The 24,381-nt window shown below is 36.9% G+C and overlaps 2 protein-coding genes across 2 annotated transcripts; one reads left to right on the forward strand and one right to left on the reverse strand.

Annotated features, from left to right (window-relative positions):
• The first annotated feature begins 1,702 nt into the window (after positions 1–1,702).
• LOC116197799 (uncharacterized protein At3g28850-like) lies at positions 1,703–3,585 on the forward strand. The gene has a single exon (XM_031528048.1). The coding sequence runs from the start codon at positions 2,299–2,301 to the stop codon at positions 3,445–3,447; it is 1,149 nt and encodes a 382-aa protein (XP_031383908.1). The 5' UTR covers positions 1,703–2,298; the 3' UTR covers positions 3,448–3,585.
• A 4,186-nt stretch (positions 3,586–7,771) lies between these two features.
• Positions 7,772–9,069, reverse strand: LOC116194993 (transcription factor PRE5-like). Its single transcript, XM_031523937.1, has 2 exons — positions 8,593–9,069; positions 7,772–8,177 (listed from the first exon to the last, which is right to left on the reverse strand). Exons 1-2 carry the CDS (start codon positions 8,722–8,724, stop codon positions 8,022–8,024), a joined length of 288 nt encoding a protein of 95 aa, XP_031379797.1. The 5' UTR covers positions 8,725–9,069; the 3' UTR covers positions 7,772–8,021.
• Between the last annotated feature and the right edge of the window lie 15,312 nt (positions 9,070–24,381).

Genomic DNA, 24,381 nt, shown 5'->3' on the forward strand with positions numbered 1-24,381 from the left:
CTCGTATCAAAATTGAAATAAAAGTGAATTTTTTTTTGGATGTGTAATTTACCCTTTCTTTAATCCTAAATTTTTCTTCCGAGACAAAGCAGAAAATAAATCCAGTAAATTATGTCATACATTAGTTTAATGGTTGAGATTGTTCGATGTACGATACATATATCTTCAGTTGCATATATCTTGGGCCCAATCCATACTGAGGAGCATGGATATGGTGAAGTTGAAGAAGAGATATGTCTTCTCCTATGCACATAAAGAGAAAGTCCACGTGGACTCAGGTGGAAGAAGTTGCAAGGGAACCAGTAGCTCAGCAAATCCCCATGCATGCAACGATAGTAGAAAATAGATGGCTATTATGAGTTCTGTTCTGTCCTTAGCTGTAAATAAAATTTTGATTTTTCACTTACCACAAAAGAAAATTTGATTTTTGATTTAATAAACCACACTAAAATTAAAGTGCGCTGTTTTCATAGTTTCGGGAGCTGTGTGCTTCTTTTTTATCTGTCCCACTAATTTCAATGGTCATGGTGGCATGGCATGTATTGTAGACTTGCATGTCAGATTGAATAACTTAGACATCCATTTTCATTTTCACATTAAATCTATATGCTGATTTTCAACTCTTGCAAGGCTATGACTATAGTAAAGAAGAGAAATAATTATCAGTTATCATCTCGATTCGCTTTTGGCTAACAATAACAACTTATCACACGTGAATTATGGACGCATGCACTATTATCTGTAAAAATGGAGCTAGTCCAATCCTTGTCAAAACTTGAGATAGCTTTTTCTATTTGAGCTACTTTCTGCTGAAAAGCTTGATGAGATGTTCCTTAAATAAATTAAATCCAAGACTATCATCAAGAAATTGCTTGCTTACTTATTATCCTCTCTCTTACCCAGAAAGATATTTTGCAAATTTTAGAGAAAATTGACCCTGCATAATCATCCATAAAAGCCGATGATACCCAATTAACTTTAGGTGCGTGAGAATTTATGGTTATTGAAATTAAAATTTTCAAATCCAATAAGACCTAGTCTAGATGGCAAAAACCTTGAGAAGATTTGAAATACTATATAATAGACAGTTCCATTTAAATTATTCTAGGTAATATTATGTTAGCTCAATAAAATATAAGAACCCAAAACGAAAATTTATTTTCATAATTAGAAATCAATTATTTTGTGTGAGATTCATGCCCTCGGGGCTTCACCTTTTTTGGCCTCTATTTTGTCCACAAGCAGAAAGTTTGCTACTTTTATTGACAGGTGGCATGGGTGATGTCATCCACAATGACGGACTCAATTTATTTGACCCCCTTCTTTTATGTTATTTCTTTCTTGTAATCGGCAAAACGTTTTCTATGGATTATGACTCTAATTATTCTTTTTTTCTTCTCCCCACATTATGACTATCATGATACACATGATGAAAGAAAAAATAGACCCATGTCAATTTCAATTTCTTGACTGAACCAAACTTCCGTAACTCATCAAAAGAAGGTACCGCATAATAACACACACTTTCGATTGCTAATCGAGAATTATATATTAAATATTTATTGTGAGATTATTTGCACCCTCTTATTAATTATTATGATTTTTATTTCATTATATTTTACTTATAAACCTCATTTATAATAAAAAAAAACCTCTTTAACTCTTCCATAAATATTCGACAATTTCCCCCTTTCAATTTCAATTATGATCTCGATCCTCTCTCCCACGTCCTCCCATCCCATTTGCACCTCTCACAATTCTCTATAGATTGCAAAGGGGTGGCGCCGCGCAATCATATCAATATTCAGGGCGAATCTCCAAATTCTCAATGACCATCCAAAGTCATCTCCTTTCATCCTTAGCTCCCTAATTCCCCCCTCAACATTTCAACTGGGTCTATCCCATTTTCTCTAAAGACTGCAATCCTTCGACCCTCCGTGCTCTTTTTCAGATCGTTGATTGTTTCAGATGTTAATTTTTACGCGTTTGGGAGGACATCTGTCTCTGTCTTGTCTGTAAATCATTATTGTAATTCCCCTCAACTGAGCCTTCATTAAAGCCGCCTTCAGTTTCTGCACAAAGCTCCCATCAGTTTCTGAGCAGAGCTTTCTGCTTCTTCTTCTTCTTCCCTCTCAGCTCGTTCAAGAAATGCCCTTTTATATGATAAAGCTGCCTTTTTTATCCATACTATGATCCTTCTCTAAAACACGGGGAAGCAATTTTCTGAAAGCTTTGGGGAAACTGTTTTCCAGGAACTCATTGTTCTGGGACTTTGTTTCGGGCTTTCAGTTCTGTGCGATGGGCTGTGCAGGGTCAAAGCAGAAGCGGTGCGAGCGCTGCAAGGCACAATACACGCCGGTCCGCCGGAGCTACTCGGTGCAGCTGGAGCACCAATTGGAACAGGCCAAGAGCGAGAGCTTCCACTTGGTGGCTCTCACCTCCTCTACGTTGGGCTCTCTCAAGCTCGACCTATCGACGAGTCTAAGTGATGCCAGCCACTTGGATTTTGATTTTGTTAAAAATAAAGGTGGTGTTGATCTGAAGAACTGTAATGGGAAGAGCGGGAAGGAGCAGTTCCTAGAGGGAATAGTCGAGGCCAAGACGTGGTCGAATATGATCGAGCAGAAGATCCCAAAAACACCCACCAGGACGCCCGAGGGAGAGCCGGAGAGGATTGATGTCCGGGAGCTGATGAAGGGCCTTGAGGATATCAGCCCCTTCTGGTCCCCTAACCATTTCCGTAGCGTTTCCTCCGATGCCGTCATGAGTCCTATTCACGAGAATTTCAAGTTGGACGGCTCTGACTTCGATCCCACAGAGATATCTTCCTTTAGGAAGTCACTTGAAACGCTCTCACCGTATCGCCTGTCTCCCCTGAATGGTCATAAATCGCCCAAACCAATCCGAAAAGAGCGAGTGGTGCTTTATTTTACAAGCCTTCGAGGGGTGAGGAAGACCTACGAGGACTGCTGCAGTGTGAGGCTCATCCTGAAGGGGGCTGGAGTCCGGGTTGACGAGAGGGACGCGTCGATGCACTCAGGGTTCAAGGAGGAGCTGAAGGTGCTGCTGGGAGAGCGGTTCCCCTGCAGTGGTACTGCCCTCCTCCCGAGGGTGTTCCTCGGGGAGAAGTACATTGGGGGGGTGGAGGAGATCCGGAGGCTGCACGAGGAAGGGCGGCTCGAGAAGGAGCTCGAAGGCTGCGAGATGGTGGGGGATCAAGACAGCAACGGGGACTGCGAGGCCTGCGGGGATGTCAGGTTCGTGCCTTGTGAGACATGTTCGGGGAGTTGCAAGATTTACCACGACGAACTGATCAAAGGAGGAGGAGTTGGTGATGAGTGTGAGAATAGTAAAGGAGGGCATGGGGAGAGTGATCAGTTTGGGTTCCAGAGATGCCCTGACTGCAATGAGAATGGGCTTGTGAGGTGCCCTTTGTGTTGTTTTTGATTTGTCGAAGGCAAATATTACAAAGACAATGTTGTCTTTGAGTTTTCTTATGTTGTTGTACAGGCAAAGAGTCTGCAATTGCAATACGTTTGAATTGAAGGGAAGATTCAATCAATGTGTCTTGTTTTCTTGCTCTTCTTTTACAAATTCAAGATTCCCAATGTTCATCACCTTAATGATTTAGAGTACAAATTGGCAATTCAGGTTTTGAGGGACTTTGCTGCCAGATAGCAGCGCATTTGGAATTCCATATCTATGCTTTTTGTTGGCCAAGGCTCAGCATAGGCTCCATGTTTGTCCCGGAAATTCATTTTTGCCTGCGTTTCGATACTCAATCGGGTCCAAATATGAGCTAAAATATATGAATATTTAATCTGAAAGAACGCAATCTATCAGTTTATTTGTATATACTCAGATATGTCAAGGGAAAGTGAACGCAATTTTATTTCCTCTTTCACCAGATGGAGTTTTGGGTCGGTGGACAAATTATACATCACCACAGCACCAACTAGATATACAAAGAACTCCACATAGTACAATCGAATCCGCGAACGACTCCTGTCTAAGAAGAACTACGAAAGGGAAATTCTTATCTAGGATGTCTAAGCAACCACCTCAAGCTCTTGACACCGGACCTTGTCGTAATGAAACGCAATTTCAGAGTGTTATAAGAAGTAATAGACATATTTGATTCGATTCCACTCCCTTATGAGTTACAAATATGATCCAATTGTAGTCGAATGACGCGGAGACTTCTTTTAGCATGTAGATGATGATTTTCATTGTAAATACAAGCTAGCACACAGTTGGACTTACGTCTATCCAAAAGTTCGAGCTAATAGAATGATGGATTAAATCTTTTTATATATTCAGATATTTTATTTTCAGTTTTTCAGACATGGAATTTAACTCTTTTTAAAAAAAAATTTCTCAACATGAAACAGATCGCTATGCCCATTGTCAAAATATCCTACAGTGTTGTAACTAGAGCAAGCCACCAATGCAATGGTTGGCTCCGATCGACCTTGTTCAAGAAAGTACAACGAGACGAACTTATGGTGGCTCTATTCTACTACCAATGCAATGGTGGGCTCCGATCGACCTTCTACTAGTCAGTGATTGATTGAGCAGATGTGAATGATTGATCGCGCTGATGTTGACTGATCAACTTCTTAATTGTGCAAAATAGATTAAGACTGGTGTAATTTCTATGTGATGCCAATTAGTAAAGATCAAATCTCCCAAAAGAGGAGGCAGGTGGCTTGGCTAAAGCAATATGATACAACTAATCTGTGCCAAAATGGGAAAAACCTCACTTCACATCCCATCCATACATTATTTCCGCATCTATTCTTTTGGAACTATTAACAACATTGGAAAATAACAAGCCACTAAGTGACATTTTAGGAAATCTGACAATCATATTCAGCTGGGGGTTGCTAATTCTGAGGCCCAAGATAAGCTGCTTAATGTCTCATCAAGCTCCTAGCTATTACACATTGGATGGTTATTCAGATTATCTCATTCATTCGTCGGCGATGATTCTTTGTTCTCCTCCTAATGAAAACTTCAGCACGTCGGTAGGTTGTCACATCGTTCATTCCTGTACAATTAGGATTTTCCTTGTATGCAACATATTCTCTTTCCCCATCGAACCAACAACTGTTATCAGGATATCCATAAAATCCACATGATCTGTCACAACTGAGTTGTTATCCTATTTCTGGCATGCTGCAATACATAGAAAAATGCATGGGCACTTCTACTGTGTTGTTCTCTATGTTGAATGGTGCCTTGCGAATCAAGGACTGATTGGCGATTGCCAGTTTGGTTTTCCGAGTACTTGAGTGTTAGATTAGGACACGGAGATGGTCCTTCAAATGGTGTATAAGAGCGCGATGCTTAATTTACCACGTAACACGCAGAAGCATTTAAGGGAAAGGAAGAGTTCGTTGGCAAGTAAGATTTATAAGCAGTGAGAGACACTTGGAGTTGGAGTCTGCCCTTAAATTGGAACATGAAAGCACAGATTTTCTTCCAACCATTCGAACTGCAACGATTCTTATCCGTCGACTTTTTGTTCATTGGGCCGCGTTAAGGGTCTATTGTAGTAAGCCCATTTAGATGGATAATGAGCCAGAAGTAGGATCTTGGGCCTGGCCCAAATTTAGGTCGAGCTGGAAGGAATCATACGACGAAATTAATGGGTTATCATCTGTTCGTCGTTTTCTTGCCCGAAACTAATGGACCATTTTAGTATATAATTTGTTTCCTCCATCGCATTTATCTCGAGAATAAATAGCCGTATGCCTTCGGGACGCGGACACAGATGGTGCATGACTGATAAATTGGATATAAAACATTCATTATACTAAATTCACGAGTCTCCTTTGCGACTGAAAAAATAATAATAAATTGGATGTAACATGTCATGTTTGACATTTTTCGTACATGAAAATTTATCACCAAGGAAGGATTGGAAGCTCACTATAGATTTATGGGTTTAGAGACACAGAGAGATTCAATTGACTTCAACAAAATCAGAAGGCTTTCATCTTCCCACTAATTTCCACTTATACTTAAACGAAACGTTTATTCGGGACACGTAAAAGTTGATGCGGTCTTTTCGATTTGGTCGCTGATGCGATCAAAAAACATTTATTGGGATCATCATTTTATAGTCATTTGGCCATGTTTCCCCTGATTTGCGTAGAACAAAAGATCATAAAATTTCAAATTTTTAGCTATCAACTCTGTCTCCAAAATTTCAGTACTGATTTTCAGCGATGGGGACTTTTTCTAATGCTGACGCCTAAGCATACTTTGAACCCTTCTTACCGACAAAATTGTCAAGATTAATTACGACCTTTAAACATTATTTCACATCTGCCTTCGCTCGGCGCCCTCCCCCCTCTCACTCTCTCTCTCTCTCTCTCTCTCTCCCCCCCCTCGATTTTCTCCGAAATCAATATTCAGTAGTCCATGCAATAATACATTCTCTGCTCGGAAGACTTCTTCGTTGATCCTATTATCCAATGTCGCTCGAGGAGAATCCAAACTGAATATCATATTGCTGAAAAATAAATGTTGATTTTACCCAAAAAAATAATATAAACGTTGATTTCAAAATAAACTAAAGTGTTTATGAGACACTTTTTTTTTTGTTACAATAGAAGGCTCATGGCCTAGTACAAGGAAATGAAAAGGAAATCTAAATAAAGGGGCACATTTAGTCCCACTGATGAAAATCGAACTCGGAACCTCTAGGTTACCAGATGAGGGTGTTAGTCACTGCACTACACCCCCTTTCTCTACGAGACACTAATTTAAAACTGTTGAAATTAACATTGTGCTTAAAATAGAAAATAAATAGAATTAATTTTCATAAGCACATATCAACCTGCTAAAAAAGAATTATGCTTGCAACTGATAAAATTAGTCAAATCATGATTTTTAAAATATTTACTAAATACTGCTTTTACTAAAGAAATGGTGGGAAAGCGCTTATTAAACCTCTTACTGTAGTTCTAAACGAACTCTAAAGAGGTGTTAAATCAAGTAGGCAATTTGCCAAACTGTTGGTGGTTGTGTAGCAATTCCTTTGATTTTTCCTAATTACATCATTGTGAGTTTAGGAACACTTTAAGATTTTCTCTCGTAATTTCAAATGTCCAACATTCGCGCACATATGTGTATAATGTATGCAAAGCAAGGCCTTAAATTAAACATAAACATATATATGATTCTATGGAAGATGGATGCTCACAGTTATATGCTCTTTAAATATTTAACCACTTTACCTAGAGTATATTTGTGCAATTTTTAGAACTATATATATCTATGTCACCTTAATGAAGTAGACTAAGTAGATGCATGTTCTAAAAGATTCATATATTTCGATTAGGGTGAACTAATTAATATAGTATGCATATGTACTTATATAGACGCATATATAAGTGTATGTGTGTGAGAGAGAAGTAGATCGTATGCATGTGAGAAGTAGACCAAAGTCTAATATCATGCACGTGTTTATAATTTCTACACCGCCAACCCATGGCAAAAATTTCCTTTTCTTCTCGTGAAACTACAAATTTATTCATCTTAATGATCAAGGTAGTTGTTGCAAATTCTATTTGCTTACGTAATTTATAAAAATGAATTGCGGTTTAGTATTGCAACTGCTACACTCGTGTTCGGCCTGAACTCAGGAGGTTTAAGGTTCAATTCTCCTATATGGGACTTCCCATATCCTTTTATCTCCTTTCCTCAGGAAATAAGAAAAAAAATTAAAGATTAATTGATCTTTTCTACGAGCATCCATGACTTTGAGACAACCTAACCTGCTGGTGCAAGGTCCTTTTTATTGCACATAAAATATTACTATACTTACAGTACTCCATACATTACGTCCGTACAGGGAATTATATATAAATATGTATGTATTTATATATAATACAAAAGCCTGAAGTTTTGTTTGATCTAGAGATCGACAAAACCCTAGTGATCATTAATTAAGGATCCGGAGAAAACTACAAACACATATATATATTTAGGAATAAGGGAAAAGGGTAAAATTATTGCTGAATTAAGCTCCTAATTATGGCAGCTTCTGGACTATCAGCATCAATGGTAGATAGTAGCTGGGACAGCCGCTCACTGAGGTCATCTACTTCTCTGTGCAGGTTCCGAATGTAGCTGCACGTCTCTTGCAGTACCTTCGAGGCCGATACCTTCAGAATTAAACAAAATAAAGAAAAAAATTATTAGTAAATAACTCGTTATCATCAGCTATTATATTATGTCTTGCTCTCGGCTGTACATTCAAGCTTACGAAGGTGTGTATGCTCCAGTTGATCTCCGTTCTACCTAATCTAAAGAAATGCACGGACATGATTTTCTACATTGGCTACGGCACTAACTTAGCAAACTTCCACGTCTATGAAGATATCGTGTTCATTTCGTGAATTAGACAATATATAACCGGCACCACATTGCTTTCGGAAAATCAATTTGCTTAGAATGTACACTGGCTCAGTTTGTTTGTATAGTCCAGGTTAGTCAGTATTTCTTAGATGTATACACATGGAGACCCGGTGAACGAGATTGAATGGGAGAGAAGATAAGGACAGATCTAGCCCATCATACCTTATTGGAGCGTCGATTATCCCGAATCTCAGGAAGAAACTGGCGTAACTTCGAGATGAGCTCGATAATCTGATCATCACTAATCCTCGAAGACCCTGAAGAAGAGGACTGCCTCGACCTTCTGCTCGACATTCTTATACCTATGTATATTTTCCTACAAAGAGGTGCTTATATAATTCCGTATGACTTTGAAGAGGACCGAGATGATAGACAAAACAAAACGAAGCGAAATCCGGAAACGGAGGTTATATATGACCAGCTGAAGATGAGAGAAGCGGGAGAAGAAGAGGAGGAGATGATGAATAAGAAGGCTTCTTAAGAGCAACTCCCAGAAGAGATATATATTCAGAAGGGACTCATAAATTTAACAGAAAGTGATGGGGAGTTATAAAGAGGGGGGAGGAGTGGACCAAACCCTAGAGAGAGAAAGAGGAAGAGTGAGGAGAGAGAGTGCATAACATAACAGTGATGTTGGATATGAAGAGGACAAATGCATTGAGGGGGAGAGAGAGAGAGAGAGAGAGAGAGAGAGAGAGGGGAGAGTGGGGGGAGGCCAAAAACTTAACTTCAATGTTCCCGATTGGGTTTAGATTTCAAGTGGGGAGTAGAGAACTCTGTTTCCTTTTGGGTTAACAGAGGGGGCCTATCTTGTATTTCTCTCAATCCTCAGCTCCATGTGTTATCCCTCTTTCTCTCTCTGTTTTTTTTTAAACAAATAAAACAATATCAGAAACTATCACGCTAGATCGATCTTACACAGATGCATCGGTTCGTCACATTGTATGACATATGCGTAAGCATTCATCAAACCTTACGGAAAAGTCATCGAATCAGCCAAAATAACTGTAGTTCGGAGTATATTATAAAATAAAAGTCATGATTTAACGACACATTCAATTATTTATATGCAATATCGTGAATTATCAAAGAGAACATGGTCGGTCGTATTGTGTCCGGTATCCCGCATCGATGACAGATATGATTTATGAGGTTAGTACATTTTGCAATTTAAGGCTTCATAAGGTGAATTTTCATTAGGAAATTATTCAGTGGCTAGCTGCGAGGGTTCAGGGAGTTCATTTGTCCTATTGATTCGATGGGCATCTTCAAATTTCAGGGCCCCTATGTTTCAGGGCTGGGACATGACGTGGCATGGGCCGGTTGGCTGCTGGCTCAAATTGACCAAAAAGTCCGGGAGCAGACTGCAGTCTTTGAGGAATATTGAAATAATTATGTAGGAAAGCAAGGGAAAAAAGAAATGTCTTTCAGGCCGGCCTATATCCCTATATAGAGATATATGTATATATACATAATTAATACATACACCTATCCCTTGACTAATTTATTTGAGCAAAAAAAAAGACTAATTTTCTTTTTTCTTGAAATACATTATGATCCTAATTGCTTTCGAAAAACCAATATTCTAACCAAGTGCAATAGCGATCGTAATAATAAATCAGGATGGAAGCTCTTTAACACCTGAGATTATTGGTATGTTACGAAATACCCAACGCAAGATCCAATCCGTTTTCTCTTATTTTCTCATCTTAATTACTGATATTACACAATAAATGGTAGACATATGTATGTACGCATGTGACATCTCATTAAATATCACATGTGTACGACCTCCAAGTGCAATAAATTATTTTTACTATACATAAACATTACTCAGTGGCTTATAACGATCCCATCAATACGGTGGTCTAGTGATTAAGTATCAAGCGCTACACTTGAAGATCACGAGTTCGAACCTCACTGAGGACGTAGAGCCCGTCATTATGTGGGTGTATTATGAGATGGCAGTGGCCGGCCCATAATACTTGATTCAGTGGGCCTTGGACTTAATTCACTAGTGTGTTGGTGGGACTGCGGTGATCAAGTTTGGCTAAAGTCTCAGCAAATTATGGCGAAAGGAACATTCCGTGACTGTTAGGTTTCCTTAGTTGAGGCAGCCACAACGGACTAATAACCCGATCTGACATTTTTATTCAGCCAAAAAAAAAAAAAGTGGCTCGTAGCGATCTTGACAATGGGCTTGTGGAAAAAATGGAAAACAAATTCCAATTAGTGATGAAATTCTTCGTCCTTGGTGCAACTAGTCCCTTGTTCTCTAGTGAATATATATATTTGTACTCGTAAAAATATTTTCACGTGCTGACCTTAATATTGTAAGCCAGTGACCAGTCTATTTACCATAGACCATAGTTTCTCTCTCTCTCTCTCTCTCTCTCATGCATGATTTTTAAAATTTTTCATGTCATCTTAGGGAAAAAAATATTAGGTGAATTGGGTTCACTCTAGACTTAATTGCAAGAATAGTCCAAGGAAGTCAAAAATTTCAGTTTAATCCCTGATAGTTTTCAGTTTGTTTCAATTAAGCCCATTTTAGTTTATGAATCCTCTGTTTAAACATCTGCGAGTATACCCTTTCATGAATGCTGGAATAGACATAGTATTCCTCACTAAGTTAATAAGAGATAATATAGAATACCTTAAATCTTTGTTAGATTTAATTTCAATCATCCAAAAAAATCAAGGATTTTGTTCTTATACTTGTACTTTTACAGGACTGTTTAGGAAAGGACCAAGTTGGATACTTTGGGACAAAGTTAACTCCACTATCTTGATCTAGAAAGAGTATTTCAGGTATTGGAAGAACAAAAGAAAGATAATTTCATAAAATTCCTTTGAAAGTTTCATGAGTTGATAGATACCTCCATATCACATGTTAAGCCATATGTTAGATTATATCTATTATAAGTTTGGTATTGTGTGTAGTTGTTATGGTGACAATGCTTCTATTGTGCAAATGAACTATGAGGACGTAGAATGCATGAAAAATGCACAAATTGCATATATGAGAGTAGCAGCGTTGAGTTTAAAAGACCACGAAGTGTCTAGGATTTTATATAATTATTTTTGTGAAAACGAAATAGAATGTAGCCTTGAAGATCGCATGTAGTAGCATGTACTGGGAGAACCTGAAACTGATGATAGTGAACAAGTTGAAGAAGAAGTCGATTCAGTAGCATCCGAAGAATCCATGAACGGAGATTTAGAGTCAAAGTCATCTTTTAGATAGTGAGGAAGAAGTTGCCTTTGTGAATAGCTTGTTTGTAGATTTTGATTAATAATAAGGGTTTTTCTAAAAATGACAACTCTGATAAAAAAGAAAGAAATGGATGAAAGCTAGTTTGAAGAATACTATAAGGATGTAAGACTGCTTATTGATAGAATTGATAATATGAAGCTTGATGAGAACCCAAAAGGAAGAAAGGCTTTAGAAAAAGAAATTGACACGTTGGTAACCAATCGACTTGATGTTGTGGAAAAAGACAAGAAAAGCTAGAAAGGAATCAAACTTTCTGAGCGAGAGTGGGAACTGGAGAAAGCTTGGCAAAAGGCCAAGACTCCATACATCCTTGATCCAGCGAAAAATAATGAAGGGGCAGCAAATACTTCAAGTAATCTGGCACAAGATCTCAGGAGATCCCTGGGATTGGTGGAAGAAGACCCTATCAACATTGATGATAAGACATTCAATGAACTTCTTACCATCAAAAGGGCCATGCATCAGCCTAATTATCCCTATAGAACGAAGACTGAGTTTGCTCCGAGGGATAATCCTCTAAGGCCGATAGTAAGTCCTGGTGCTTTTCTAGATCTTGATTGTGAAGAGTACGCATCCAAGAGGATCAATGAGTGGCTCACTCTAATTCGGATGACAGCCAAGGCAACTGGCTATCAAGCAGCCGCTACGTTAGTCGATAATGTTCAAAAATTCTGAAAAAGCTTGTTAGAGCGTACAGAAATAAAGGAGCACCTAGACCGAGAACTCACTTCAGATGGAGTTCTGGCTATTGTGGCTAATGCCTTGAAAAGTGAATTCTGTGAATTCTCTCTTTCTACTGTAATAGTAGAATGCTATAAGCAGAGCAATCCTTGAATGCTCTGATGAAGTTACAAATATGTGATATGTGTTGGTTTGATAACTATGCATGTGAATTTCAGTCATTCTACTACAATCTGGATGTAGCATTGTAAATGTTCATCTCATAATATTTTTTGCTAAGCTACCAGAACCATGGCCAAACGTAGCTAAGAAAGCCTTTGATCTACTCCTCAACGAAGACATGATAGTTAATGGCCTTGGTGGAAGAATTCAAGCGGTCAAATACACTATGGGCAAAGGATGCATAGAATTGCAAGTGAAAGAAGCCACTAAGAAGCTTCCTTACTTGAACAAGGGTTGTTGTTTCCAGATCGAATACGTTCCAGGAAGGTATGGTTTCAACACGCATAACATGTCTAGGAAATCTAAACATCGTCCTCGTAAGCCCAAAAGAAGGATCGTAGGATACAAGAGGACGAAGGTGTTTCAACCCAAAAGGAAAAGGTCGTTTAAGCCTGATAGACCTTCAATGTTTATAAGGAAAAAAACCAACCTAAGGGACAAAGAGTGTATCGAAGCATTCAAGAAGAAGCATGGTAGAGAACCAAAATGTCCCAATGGAAAACACTTGAGCAGCAATTCTTGTTGCTTGATTTGTGGGTCGAAAGTCCACAAAGCTTATACATGTCCTCAAAGGAATCAGCGCCGAAAAAATCTTCGAAGAATCTTTCTTCAAGATAAGGAGCTAGTCTATGAACCCGTCGAAGAAAACGAGATCTATGACCTAGATCCTGAAGTTGAATCTATTTATGAAGTAGTCTTTGAATACGAAACTGATTCCTTGGAAGATTCAGATTTGTGGACTGCATCAATGTTTATGATGCACATGGATGAAGAGTTGTTTCCAATCAATTTTGCTCCAGTAATGGATGAATCATTCCAATACGAAGATCCATATGAATCTGTATTTGAATGGAAGTTGCCGAGATATAGACATCAAATCTATTTATAAGATTTTAAGGTTTGAATTTAAGTCTGTACTGGATGTCTCACAGTCAGAAGTAACTTCGCAGGTTTCTAGTACTGAGGTAGAAATGCGGGATGTACCCTTGATTGATATAGCTAAAATAAAAGAAACTATGAGAAAGAAAAATGTGTGTTTAGCTACATTCATATTGGGTTAATCCAAGTAGGACTAGTGCTATTGTTTCACCTACCGGCAGACAGTCCTATGATAGTAGCTGTTTTAGATAAAAGACAAAACGATTTCAAGAACTGGCTAATATTAGCGATACAGGCCAATGTTGCTCATGGCCCTGTATGGTTTCAAGCTCATCCAAATTATTTGATGGCTTTGAGCAACAAGTGTTTGGGAAATTCTATTACCTTAAGGATTAAATTTTTAAAGATGGACATGATGAACTCCGAAGCCAAGTTCATGGCTTATCATACTAGGATTATCTATAGATTGGTAAATACAACTAACCCAGGTGTGAAGCATATCACAAAGATAACAGAATTATTTGAGGAAGGTTCCAACAATTACATACAATTCCACTGGAAATGAGGTAAATCCCCTAGAATTGACATGGCCAAGAAACGGGGTAATGACATAACCTAGCAGTTCCTCTCGTGCAATCACTGCATCTCAAATTCACCAAAGTGGAAGAAGGATCACGCTCAACCTAGGCTAGAACCCCCATGTTAGATCCAATTTCTTCTTTAATAAATTTGAGAAATTCTAATCAATTGCCTGTCAGTCTGCATTAAAGTGCAATCCTACACGAAGGGTATAATTCAGAGCTCACTTTATTAGTACCTAGTAATGATCCAGGAGAAGAGTCAGCAAGACACTTTGTGGACTTAAGATCCACGAACAGAACAACCATTGGCTACAAACCGATAAGTTTACCTGTGTATGCAGAAGAAGACAAAAAAGCAAGAGCTAAGCAAATCCTCATACTCAGACATATTTCTAATGCAGTAAAGGTAATTGAAGAAATTGTAAAGAAGAGGTCGATACCTATACGAAATCTAGGAATTAGTGGAACCACCTAAGATGGCATCTAAACCAACTACGTTTAGTACTTGGGTGACTGGAGTAAGAACCTATGTGCTCATGGAATATAAATTTCTCGAGTATTATCCATATGCTCTAGATGTGTTAGTTGACATGGGGTCCTTGAAAAATCTCCAAATGATACCTTATGGTATGAAGATATGATTAAGCAAGAGGTGATAGAAAGACATGTTTCTATCACAAAGAGTGCAACTTACAAGGAACTAGATGTGATAAGTTTTTCGTGAAGCTGGCAGATAACTTTAGTGAGGATCCACTGAAGTTAAGGATTCTAAACAACCTCAAAGCCAGACTCGAGTTGAAAGATCCAAGTACTATTATCAGATCAAGAAGCATTACCTGTACAGAAGAGATGGTCGATGATTTTGGAAAACAAATTCCTGAATTGGTCTCAAAAGGCTTGATAAGGGACAACTTCGGTCCTCATTCTAGTCCAGCCTTTATGGCGATAAACCATGAAGAACAGGTCAGGGGAAAAGCTCGGATGGTTATATATTATCGTCAGCTCAACAAAGTAACTAAGGACAATGGCTACAAGATTCTTACTGCAGGAGATCTCATTGACAGGATAAGTCTTAAACAAACCTTCCATTTTCTCTAAATTTGATTTAAAGAGTGGATATTGGAAGGTTAAAATGGAAGAAGTCTATCTCATTGACAGCATTCAATGCACCCACGAGGAATGTATGAATGGAAAGTCATATCGTTCGAATAGAAGAATGCTCTGGGTATTTTCCAGCGCAAGATGGATAATACATTCAAACATTTCAAGAAATTCTGCACAGTTTACATATACGATGTGTTAGTCTTCAGTTACGATGAAGAAAAACACATGAATCACTTAGAACAAGTGACATTCAAAAATGAAGGCATAATTCTATCTGAAAGAAAGATAGAATGGTTCAAGAAAAAGGCAAACCTTTTTGGTATGGAAGTAGAGAAAGGAAAAATTCGTCTACAAAGTCATATCGCCGAAAGTATTATAAACTTTTCTAATGAACTTCAAGATAGAAAACAAGTTCAGAGATTTTGTGGAACTACTAACTATGCTAGAAAGTTCGTGAAAGATCTTTCCAAACATCTTACTAGACTGTCTAAAAATACTTCTAGCAAGGTAAGCTGGTTTTGAGAAGATGATGATACTCAAGCAATAAAGAAGGTAAAAGAAAATGTGAAAAACTTACCACCTTTAGCTTTACCCTCAAATACTGATGAGTTAGTCCTGGAGGTCGATGTTTCAACGAGTTTTGAAGAGCAGTTTTGAAAATAAAACAAAGAAAACTTGAACATGTTTGTCAATATTGGTCTGGTGAGTATGAGTTAAACTGCCCAATTCATGAAAAGGAAGTACTTTGCTTTGAAAAATGAAATAAAAGCTTTCATTATTTTCCTTGCCCCTAAAAAGTTCAAGGTAAGAACCAACTCATTGTATGTCAAAAATTCATAAACCAGAATCTAAAGGAAGCCAGACAAACCAGGCTTCTAAGATTACAAGAATGGTTTAGCTATTACAAATTTTATTTTGAACATATTCTTTCCGAGAAAAATGGAATAGCTAACTCTCTCTCGCATGAATTATATTGTCTTGCAAATGGATCCCATGACCAACCTGAGAAAAAGGGCATCTTGGGAATGCAAGAAGTGGGACTCTCCTACCTATAATGTCCTAAGAAGAAGAGAAGAATCGAGGGCTCTCAGGGCCTTGGTCCTCAAAAGGGAGCGCCTGGAGTGATGTGTTGGAAATGTCTCAAGCTAGGACATTATGCTTGCCCGAGGAGCAAGAACCATGACGGAAGGAACATGAAGGTCATCCGAAACAAGGAAGCCAAAAAGGCTAGGAACGACATAGGCGAGGAAATTACAATTCCTAAACCTTCAAAATGAGTAAATCCTTGTTGTCCTCAAGGACACGAGCCAGAGACATGTGCCAGTGTCATCAGGAACAATGATCACCAGACTACTAGTTATGAGGATAATCCTCGAAAGAGGAGATTGAGAAAGAAATTCCCGAAAAAGGAGTGTAATCTCCTTGATGAGCTAATGGCCCATGCTATGATGCCCAAGACCAATGAAAATTTGGATCTATTAGGGGAACATCCAAAAAGTTTGGCTACAAGGTCAAACATTTCGCTTCTCCTAGTTTCCATATGAACGAACCCATAATTCCTACAAGATGGGGATCTAAGTGCGGAAGCCTTGAAAAACTAGAAATGACTGATGGTGAAAGCCATGAAAAACCCGAGAGGGTTCATGGCCAAGGCCATGAAGAAGAAGAAATTCCAGGAGACTATCAAGGATACTATTTAGACTTTAATCCTGACCTTAGAAACTTCGGAGTTTCTAAAGATTCAACACTAATGTCTTTTGGATTAAAAGGAGGAATAATTAAAAAGGACTTCAACCAAATTGAATATTTTATGAATGAACCCTTTTGTAGTATCAAACTGTTGGAATGGTGGCTTTATATTCGCGAGGTGGAAGAGGAAGGGTTGCTCAAGAAGTACTCTCAGAGGCAACGCGTCCTGCAAGAAGTTAAACGTCTTATTCCCCTGTAAATTCAATGGGTTGTTTCACGAAAAATAAGTAGATCACGAGGATTTAAAAATTCAAGAAACTCATTTCCTGGAACCGGTGATTGCTTGTGAAGAGGTAGGGGAATGGCTAAAAGTAAGGTTTGGTTGCCTCTTGATTAATCAAGGTCTCCCTTTCATAGAGGAAGGCCTGGCAGGCTAATTTAGATCTATAGATCTGACTATGAATTGTATACACAGTTGTCTACTCCAGTCAGGAGTGCATTGTGTTGCCTGGGTGCTCCCTAAGTTATGTGACGGCTTTGATTAGCAGTACCAACAAAGAATAAGCGAGATAGCAAATCTATAATCCTTATCAGTACTAGGATATCAATCTTGTGCAAGCTATAAAATTGTCCCCGCAACAACTCCATCTATATTCAGAAGTCACGGAAGAAACCTACTGAAATTCCTATCAAGCCCACAAGCTCAAGCAGAAGATTGTGCAAATAAAGTGTTTAAAGGCTGTTTTAGAAAACCTACTCTCCAAACAAAGAGAGTACTTAGTTTTGTGTGACGAAAGTATTACAACCTCAATCGCAGCCAAATTAGTGGCATACTCAAATGACAGAGTGGCCAGAACCCATTGAAATGACGTAGAGGACTTGCTCCTAAAATTCTGGCATTGAAGTTTGGAATTGAAGATCACAAGACTTTCAAGCTCCGGAAGAAAATTGCATAGGCTCGAGACAAGCATTTCAATAGGATCCAGGCCCAAAAGACCATAAAGCCTAAGCCTTGATGCCTCAATGAAACGTCAGCCATGACATTACCAAAAGCGAATATATTTCCCAATAGTGGAAGACAACAATAATGGAACCTTGTCTGGCAATAATAGCTAAGCATGTATTGAATAATAAGCAGAAGAGCATTCGATGCTCTATTGCTCTTCATTATTGTATCGGTGTGCACTTTTTCTTACGTCATATTGTAATCATAAGACGTATGGTGTGTTGTGTTGTGATAGTTAAGCATGAGCTGGCTAATAGTGCAAAGGACACCGGCGGTGTATAAATACATGCTCTTTCTTTCTAGTTCGGGGAGGCATGGCGAAAAGTAAGCGTGCTAATAACATCAGTGTGTTTCAAAAATCCTCTCATCTCCCATATACCTTTATGATCTCAAAATGTTCTGATATTGTGAGGAATACTAGTAAGCCCTCTTGAGTGAGTGAGGCAATTATGGCATAGAAGAACCTCCAATGCCGGTGACAGACATGAGGAAGAAGCGGAAGATTAGTGGACCCTGAAGCTTCAAACTAAAGTATAGATTATAAATGATTCCATCGTTTATGCCTTATACCTGTGACTGGTTGAAGGGAATTTCTCTCGAGTCTAGTCTAAGGGAACATCTGAGTGCTACACTAGCACAATGTGATCAAAAGAATATAAAATATTTCCAAGTAGCAATTGAAACTAAAAATTTTATCATAAGAGCAAAGCATTTGAATAATCAAGTATTATTCCGGCTTCAATCATCTGGTGCTTGGGCACGGTACTTCGCAAATTCCGAAGTAGAAATTCTGGCAGGCTATGTCAGAATGTTGTCCTAGTCCTGAGTGTAGAGAAGTCAGAGATCCCGTTGTAGGATTACTTAATTTTATATCGAATCAATTAATTTCCTTAAGCGATAAGGTAGATATTATCTGAAAAGATAGATCGTCTTCCTTTAAATTTAGAGGAATTAACTCTAATACATAGTGAATTTGAGGAGTTCTTCCTCAAAGGCAAATCCAGTCTCGGATCCGTGGTTCCATCCTTCTACTCAAACGAGTTCGAAAAAGTAAGAAAGGTAAGGCAAGAAAGAAAAGAAAGAGCACAATCTCTACGAGGTCCTTGGCTCGCTATATAAATTTTGGGTCTGTGAATTCAAGTATTGAAAATGTGATTGATTCATTGAATGAGTTTCATTTTAGCAACTTAAGAACCATAATTGAACTAAAAAATGAAGTCTTGTCCTTCAAAAACTATCTCACACTTGAGTTAAAACAGTTTACTCAAAATAACATGCAACTTGAGTTAGGACAAGCAAACATACAAGATTTGGTGGGTACAAAAGAGTTTGAAAATAAAATACGATTTTACGAGTTATTCTCTACAATGATCAATACCTTTATTTATGAACGGTACATCCAATATTTCTGTGAAATTAGTATAAGAGCATCTGAACATAATTTCATCAAGTTTCTTGCTCTTGTTATTTCGCATTTTCCAATTTGATATTAGAGTCTGATAGAGAGTTCTTTCTTTATTCGAACATTTAATTGAAAAAGTCAAAAGTCTAGGGACTAATTTGGAAAAAGCTTGACAAGTGGCATCCATTGAATGGTTACTCCACAGACGAGGTGGTGCACTGAGTTCATGTAATACTATCTCCATCTCATGGACATGGACGTGAGTTTTACTAGCATCCTTAATTGTCAAAGCCCACGGTCACATGCCATTTCCTTGATAAACACGACATGCCACGTGTCATGTCTTATTATTATTGCATGGCACAATTTGCTCTTGTTTCGATTATATAAGGTGAACGGAAATAATACAATAATATAGAAATTTTAATAACCAATAAACGTACAAGCAGTCTAATAACAAGAATCAAATCTAATTAAATATTTTAATTACTAGATAAAAATGTGTGACATTACACTGTATTCACTTTTTTGTAGTTTAATCTCTTACTAAAAATTTTAGGTGAAATTTCATGGCTACCATTAGCCATAATATATCAATTGAGAATCTCAAAATTCAGGATAATGAGAAAATATTGTGTAATATAATAATATACACTCTCACCTAAAATCAAACTATTAGAGGCTTGGTACTAGCTATAATGACATTTATGTCCCACTAATTTCCCTTTCTTTATCTATTTACTATGTACATAGACATCCCTTATTATAAAAAAGAAAAATTAAAATAATTATATGCTTTTAAGCTAGCTTCTCTTAGTCATTTAAAATGGTTTTCGAGTTAGCTTTAAAAAATTGGTGTGGACCATTCCGCTTGATCTGATAACTACTGACAATCATACATAGAAGAATATTGTACATTAATTAACTACTATATATAAAAACTTCCCTAATTAACTTGGAACGTATTATATTTTGGTAGATTGATATCATATTCACGTAAATGAGACTCTTTATATAAGATGAAGCGCTATGGCATGAGTACTAGATGATAATATATATATATATATATATATCTGATGAGCCATATGTATATATGTACATATACTATTATATATATTATATGATTATGTATACGAAATTTTGTAAGGGCAGAGGCACGTGGATTCTAGAAAATTGGTGGACTTTCCATGGGAGGCCCCCCCAACTCTTCCTTCATCCGCTAGTAGCTTTTACTGAGGCCCGTTTTAGTTTCTGCAACCACCAACAAGCTATCACCTCAAGATTTATGCTTGGGGTACCCTTCGATGTCTAATGTTCCTTTTCTATCATTAAAAAATTTCAAAATCCCCCCTCTAATATAGAAACCTCTAAGAGCATAGGTCGCCCACTTTTAGTTCTGTTCGCAATATTATTGATCAATACGTGTACACGTCAATGGAAATTAAGTGCAAATATCCACCGTGAATATGTTATATACCGTCGGATCATCACTCCATGCTCTCATAAGTACCACTAGTCAATTCATCTCGTTTTATTTTTAAGTTACTATTTCTATTTTTGTATTAGACTATAAACCTCCCTCATAACCAAAAATTTTCAAGTTAAATAACAAAAGTTCGAACTAACGCTTTAGGATCACATAACTTCTAGCAATGCCACCTCAAATTATGTGCATTTTAAGATCGCTACTTTTTTTCTCGGTAACTTCTCTAATTAGAAAATTTTCTTCAAATATATTCTCAATATGTTTGCATATTATGAACCATTTAGTGGAAAATGTGGATTTTTTTATATGATGGGCGGAAATCCTAAAAACATTAGATATCTATATTATTTGTACTGGAGAATAATATAACATTCTCTTGCCGCTATTATTAATTGAAAAATAACTTGAATATTATGTGTCATTAAATTAAGGAATATATTAGAAATTTCAACATTTCCTATAATCTCTCATTACTCATTCTTTCGCAATTCTCTCTCCCTTTCTCTTCTTTTTCTCTCCAACTCCCATGACCTCTCTCCCTACCCCCAAAAAAAAAAACTGACATGACCTCTCTTTTCTCTCCCTCTCACAACTTTCTCTTTTTTTAATTATTAATTTTTACTTAGTTTTTAAATGAATAACATTCTTTTTTCAATCTTTCATAGTGTTTGTAATTTATATTTTTGTCCGATCATAACCCGCATAGCACGGCTATTGGTCTTACTAATGCATGTCTATGTATATATAAGAAAGCAATTATTTCCATTTATTGGTGGTTAATATTGTGTTAGTCCTTCTCGATCGTGACCCATCCGAGAATAAAGCGTGGCAAAATTAATTTAAGCAAAGGAACATATTACATTTTGTGCATGTAGTCTTTGTTAATTAAGAATATTAATTTAACCGATTAATGGCATATCTTCTTACCTGGGTGGGTTTTTTTTTTTTTTGTGTGGGGTGGTTGGTGTGGTTTGAAATAAGGGCATATTTAACACAATTGAAATTGAATTTGGAACGAGAACAGCCCCGGACAGAGCCTGCGAGTCGATTAATTTGATTTTGACAAGCTCCCCCTTAGGAAAATGGGAGTTATCATTAATAAATTCCTATAGATTATGATAATTGACAATAATGAGATAATGCTATTGAGAGCGAAACAACAATCGAGAAATATTTGGAAACCTGCTTAATTGATTTCACAAATCGATTTGAATTTGAATTTGAATTTGAATTCTATTTTATTTAATTCTATTTATTTTCAATTCAACAATACACTCATTACTTTCTCTTAACTATTCATTACTTTTTCATATTTTTTCTTATAATTCAACAATAAAATTATTATAATATAATTAAAATTAAGACTCAACTCTACTTAATTCGAAAATAAAAAGGAACTTAAATTTCCGTTTTGTTTTCCGTTTCACTTTCAGTTGAGAGACACAAAATCTTTTCGGAAAGCAATCTCTCCTTTCTTGACTTTCTCTCATCTTTCATTGTCTTTGCTTCACTCATCATATCCCCATTTACTCCGTGAACACTGGCCGCGACTGAGTTTTCTTCATGCTTGTTTAGGAGACAGCCCTAATCAATTATCTCCAGTTGATGCCGACGGGCTTAATAACCGACCTATCGAGGGCAAAAAAACCGGCTGTTAACCCTATTAGCATATCATCCATCAATATTTTTAAGTAGGCATAACTGTGCACAGAAGTTGAAACGTAATATATAATGATATTTAGATAGTTAGCTGTAATTCGGATACGTTCAATTGAACAGTAATTTTTACTTTGCGATTTTGCACAAGAACTCCAAACTATCAAGTTACTCAAGTAATTATTTTTTACCTGTAGATATGAATTCTAATTTTTACCATCTATCCAACTTGAATTTTTGTGTCTGAACTCATAGACTTTGTAGGTGGAGCATAAGTCCTTATAGTAGTAGTACATGAAAGGATTCAATCATAGGCTAGAGAGCTAGCTTTAGGGTTCGTATGCTCAATCGCTCTCAAATGTCAAAACAAATATTTCCACCGTGATAATAAACTAAGATACTCCTAGCGGCAAGAAAAGGGTATATTTAGCGCTGGATCTAATAAATTTTGGATTTAATTCTAAAAGTGAGACTTCCTCATGAGTCCTTTTATATCATATCACTTATATTAAATTCACGTGTCTGCCTTATAATCTTATAAAAAAAATACTCATATTTTTTCTCTGAGGTTAGATTATGCACTCAATCATTTTCAAATGTCCCCTTCTCCGTGGAAATCACCTTGAGGAAAAAATAATTAAATTTTCGCCATGCCAACTAAAAAAAAGTCCAATCATCAACAAGCAAAAGGTATATATAGCGTTGAAATCAAAATAAATTTTGAATTTAATTTTAAAAGTGAAACTTTCTTTTATTTTTTATTTTATCTTTTTTCTCATATTCCTTATATTAAATTCACGCGCCGGTCTGGTAGTCCGATAAGAAGGGAGGGGGGAAGGCAATCGTGTTTGTTCCTAGTTAGGGGTTAGATCTAATCGAAGACACTTTATCCAAATAAAGATCCTGAGCTTATGTCTTGTTAGAATGCCATTTAGAAGTCTCCGACAACCCAACCGCCTGTTTGATTTTGCTCAGTATCATTGTCTTAACAAAAACGAAGTTAGGCCAGTGCTCGAATCTCCAAATTTTAATTAAATATTGGAAGGTCTTAAGTAAGTGCTTAAGATAGGGATTAAGTTTGGCCGACATGTAATTAATGATGTCTTAGCACAGGCATCAGCTCTGCTCCCCAACTCCATCCATGCTTTTCCTTAAGGCATGCAGTGGAATTTTATCATTTAATTTTTGCCTCTAATTATTGTTATTAATTAAACTTAAGGATGGGCTTTGTCTCTTTCTTGAACTGTCTTTTTCCGAAACCTATTAAAACGACAACTCCATCTCATATAATATTAGGTTTATTTCATCGTTTTCTATTTTTTAAAATTTCTGGGGAAAATTAAGAATATCACCAAATATTCTTCTCGATCGACATTATGAATTCACTAATACTCACAAAAAAACAAACACAAAAACAAAATTTATATATATCTACGCTCCTTTGTGTAAGAGGTCGAACTCAATCAACACGACTCCGATATGATTGTGAATTTACTTACATGGATTTGAGGTGACTCTAGTAAAAGTATAAAAAAAGTGAAAATAATTAAAGGACAGAAATGCCTATATCAAAAGCCGAATTTAAAATATGAGGGTGTAGTGTAATAGAACTCTCATATGATAATCAAGATGTTTCAAATTCAATATTTGTGATAAGACTATCTATGTTCATTTATTAGTTATTAAAATTTGTATTTTATTGCACTAAATTCATGAATCTCCATTATAATCGAAAAAAATTAAATTTAAAATTTGTTGATTTATACAAAACCAATTATCTCAACAATGATTATGGGTCCCATTTTGCTTTTTGATGGCGAGTGGGGCGGTTTTTCCACTCGCTGGGACCCAACACCCTCTTTTAAAAAAGAATTAATTGTAACATTTTCTTAGAATAAAGTAATATATATATATATATATATATATATATTTTTTTTTAAATTTTCACCGCATGATATTTAAAGTCTA

This window comes from Punica granatum, chromosome 2, assembly GCF_007655135.1.
Source record: "Punica granatum isolate Tunisia-2019 chromosome 2, ASM765513v2, whole genome shotgun sequence".
NCBI classification, from domain to species: Eukaryota; Viridiplantae; Streptophyta; class Magnoliopsida; order Myrtales; family Lythraceae; genus Punica; species Punica granatum.

Excerpts from the sequence above, each read along its gene's own strand:
- LOC116194993 (XM_031523937.1), bottom strand. The coding sequence starts at position 8,724 with ATGTCGAGCAGAAGGTCGAGGCAGTCCTCTTCTTCAGGGTCTTCGAGG. Across the intron at positions 8,178-8,592 it reads ATAATCGACGCTCCAATAAG|GTATCGGCCTCGAAGGTACT; the intron begins GTATGATGGGCT and ends TTAATTCTGAAG.
- LOC116197799 (XM_031528048.1), top strand. The coding sequence starts at position 2,299 with ATGGGCTGTGCAGGGTCAAAGCAGAAGCGGTGCGAGCGCTGCAAGGCA.